Source organism: Crocuta crocuta, unplaced genomic scaffold (genome assembly GCF_008692635.1).
Source record: "Crocuta crocuta isolate KB4526 unplaced genomic scaffold, BGI_CrCroc_1.0 scaffold971, whole genome shotgun sequence".
NCBI classification, from domain to species: domain Eukaryota; kingdom Metazoa; phylum Chordata; class Mammalia; order Carnivora; family Hyaenidae; genus Crocuta; species Crocuta crocuta.
Window position 1 is genome coordinate 778368 of NW_027527401.1, and position 3745 is coordinate 782112.

At 65.7% G+C, this 3745-nt stretch overlaps 1 protein-coding gene across 1 annotated transcript in view; it reads right to left on the reverse strand.

The window, feature by feature from the left end:
- Positions 1–3674, reverse strand: part of LCN9 (lipocalin 9) — a 9263-nt gene extending 5589 nt beyond the window's left edge. Inside the window, exons 1-5 of the mRNA XM_077753236.1 lie at positions 3579–3674; positions 2974–3110; positions 2790–2863; positions 2420–2530; positions 2019–2120 (exon numbers count right to left, since the gene is read on the reverse strand). Of these exons, the coding sequence (XP_077609362.1) occupies positions 2019–2120; positions 2420–2530; positions 2790–2863; positions 2974–3110; positions 3579–3674 (520 nt within the window). The remainder of the gene's footprint in view (positions 1–2018; positions 2121–2419; positions 2531–2789; positions 2864–2973; positions 3111–3578) is intronic.
- Positions 3675–3745: the final 71 nt, after the last annotated feature.

The window sequence follows — 3745 nt, forward strand, 5'->3', positions numbered from 1 at the left end:
CCAGGGGACACGGAGGGTGGGGGGGCCTGGGCTGGGCCCCAGGGCAGGGACAATGCAGAAGGAGCCTGGTAGCGTTTTCTGGGCTGACTTGGAGAGAAGGACAGACGCTTTCTCTTTTCCACCTTTTATTTGGAGTCAACCGTAGACTGTCAGCTGTGAGATCAGATTCAAGGGGCCCCTGGTGCCCGGCCCCGTCCTCCCCACGCCACCATCCTGCGCTCTGCGCCTCCTGCACCCCTCCCCAGACGTGCTCACGCGCATGGAGGGGAGAGTGTGGGCTGTGCGCTCAGTTCTGTGCTTTTCCCTGGCCCATGCGGGGGCCCACATGCCCCACCACAGTTCAGATTCAGGGGGGGCCCTCCTGTCGCCCCTTTCAGCCACACCCACTGCCGTCTCGCCCCCTCCCCACCCCTCACCCCTGAAGGTCACAGAGCCTTTTTCCGTTCCTGTAGTTTTGACATTTTGAGACTATTCTACAAACAGAATCTGGAAGGGATTCCTTCTGGGGTTGCCAGCCTCCTCCCGACACCACAGCCTCGAGGCCGCCCAGCTTGCTCCTGTGCCCACGGAGCCATGTCCCATGCACGTGGGTTTGTTCAGCTGTTCATCTGCTGGGGGTGGCCGCCGGGCGGATTCCAGGCGGGAGCCGGTGCACAGGGCTGCCACGGACATCTGTGTCCAGGTCGTGCGTGCGAATTTCCCAAGTTCTCAGGTGAATGCCCACCGGGCCACTGCTCGTAGTCCACGGAATAACCACGGATTAGTGGGGACTTTGCGTATCCACCAAGCATGGGGTGTGTGTCCCAGCGGGACAACTAATGAGCTCTGAGGGATGACTGTCAGCGCCTGTCCCTCTCCGCTGGGGAACCTTCCACCCGACACCCCTAACCAAGGCGCCTCAGGGCCCTCGCTCCCCAGATGAGGCGCCTCGGGGGGACCAGCCCTGGGAAGGGTGGGGTGACCTGCACTGGGACGTGGCCGGCCCTGGAGAAAGGACGGCCCAGAGGAGGAAACTGTGGGCTGAGTGGGGTCCCCCAAGTATGTCCGTGTTCCAATCCCAGTGTCCAGAACTTCTGAGTGTGACCTTATTTGGGAAAAGGGTCTTTGTGGACGTGATTAAGGTAAGGATCTTGCAAGGAGGCCATCCCGGGTTATCCAGTGGTTCTAAATGCAATGACAAATGACCTTCTCAGAGACAGAAGAGGAGAGACACAGACACAGAGGAGAAGCCCTGCAAACGTGGAGGCACGGGGCGCCCGGGGGGCTCAGTCGGCTGCGCGTCCGACTCAGGATTTTGGCTCAGGTGATGATCCCAGGGTCGTGAGATCCAGCCCCGTGTCAGGCTCTGCATCGACAGCGAGGAGCCTGCTTGGGACTCTCTCTCTCCTTCTCTCTCTAATCCTCCCCTGCTCTCTTTCGCTCTCTCTCTCTCTCAAAACAAATAAATAAACTAAAAAAACGAACATGGAGGCAGAGGCTGGAGGGAGGCCGGGACCCCCCGAGGCTGGAAGAGGCAGGAAGGACCCTCCCACCGGAGCCTCCCTGGGAGCGAGGCCCCGCCTGGATCTGGGGCTTCTGGCCTCCACGCTGGGAGGAATGAGCTCTGTGGCTCTAAGCCCCCAGTCTGTGGTCATCTGTTACAGCGGCCTCAGGACACTGACACGGCGTGGGCTTCGCCCCAGAAGGCTTCCCACCCCTTGGCAGGGAGACCCCGCAGACAGGGTGAGGGGTGGGTCTGGGGAAGAGGCCCCCCCTCCTGCACCCAGCCCCCTCCCACGGCGCCCAGTGCCGCCCCGGCCCCGTGCCCGCCCTGAGACCAAGCTCACGCACTGCCAGGCCGGAGGGGCTCCTCTACTTTCTGTATTTGAAGCAGGTGTCTGAGAAGACAGAGCCGGGCTCTCAGACAAGGCCTCTCGGGACCCCCAGCCCCCAGCCCTGCGGCCCCGGGATGCTCCGGAACACTCCTGCCGCACATCTCCCAGCCCAGGGCCGCTGGCGCAGAAGGCGGGGAGGCTCACCTTGGTGGCTGAGGCTGACGATGTTCTGCGGACCCAGCCCGTGCTTTCTGCAGATGCTTTCGAATCTGTCCAGGAAGCTGGGACCCAGGTCCAGCACCCGGCCTGAGGACAGAGCGGCAGGGGCGGGAGTCCCTCACTGCTCACTTGGGACGGTCCCAGGCGGACTCAGGCAGTGCTGAGGCCGAAGAGAGGTGCCCGGAGCAGAGACGGGCCGTGCGAGCTGGGGGCGCAGACACGGCTCGGAGGCCCGGACCTGGGCGCCCCGCCCCCATGATGTGACCTGACCCTGCGTGCTCTGGCAGTGGGAAGCTCGGCGTGCGGCCAGACCCCCCCCCAGGGCAGGGCCTGTCTGCCGAGGAGTGGTCCCCGCGGGGCAGACGGGAAGGCTCAGGAGGCGGTACCATAGAGCGCCAGCACGGTGGTCTCTGTCCCGTTCCGGATGTTCCGGAGATAGAAGGTGATGTACAGTCTGTAGTCCGTCTCCAAGAGCAGCACCGTATTGTCCCCCTCATCTGTGTGGACACGGGGCTCAGAGCCACCCTGCCCCCCACCGGCACCCGCACGCGTTATGGGCCGGGTGCCGAGTGGCCGTGGGTGTGGGCAGTGGGCCAGTGGCCCGTGGGGGGTGGCGTGGTGCCCCTCCAGCGGAGGTCTCTGGGCATAACGGGGGCCCCTCCCCCAAGCTCCAGGCTGGAGCACCTGCCCCCCTGGGGTCCCGGGCAGGGGCCGAGGCATTTGCCACCAGACGGGGCAGAACCCGCCCCCACTTACAGTGGATGGTGTACTCCCCGTCCTTCTCTGCCCTCTCGCAGACCACGGCCACGTGCTCGCACTCCCCGTGCAACCTGCACACCGGCTAGGCGTGAGCGGGGCGGCCTCCCTCAGCCCCCACCCGGCCCGGGGCGCAGCCTGCCCTCCCCACGCTCCGGGCGCGGCCGGTCGGGTGAGCACGCACATGAAGTGGAAGCGGAGCCTCAGACCCCCATCTTGCAAGCTCTCGATATTCTGTATGAAGAGCCTCAGGTCCCCGTTTTCCTCGATCCGCTTCATGTCATCCGAGGCCGTGGAGACCGAATACCAGGTCCCTGAAACCTGCAGAAAACGCCCCACCGATGGATGAGGAGCCCGTGTGGTACGGCCGGGGCTTCTTGGTGCCTCCTTCCTTCGGCCCTTGGCTGCATGGCTCCCAACTAGGTCCCCCCTGCCCTCCCGGGGACACCCCTGCCCTCCCGGGGACACCCCCATCTTCCCAGAGACATCCCCAGCTTCCCAGAGACCCCCCTGCCCTCCCGGGGACCCCCCCCAGCCTCCCAGAGACCCCCCTGCCCTCCCGGGGACACCCCTTCCCTCCCGAGGACACCCCCATCTTCCCAGAGACCCCCCTGCCCTCCCGGGGACACTCCGTGGCCCCCGGGACCCACCCTGGCCGTCAGCGGGGGGAGGAGGGGCAGGCCCCCAGGAGCAGCACCCTGGTCACAGGGCAGAGACCCTGGATGAAGGGAGGACAGCCGCCCTGCAGCCCTGCCCCGGGGGGGGCCCAGCCCCGGGCCGCAGACCCACCTTGGCCATGTCGTAGTTCTTCTGCACGACGGCTCGGGGGTTGAGCTCCTGGGCAGAGACCAGGCTCAGCCCCAGGGTCAGCAGGAACAGAGCCATGGTCTGCGGTGGGGGCCTTGCCCGCGGCCCGCTGCCTTTGTACCCTTTTCCGCCCTGTGGTTTCCGCCCCT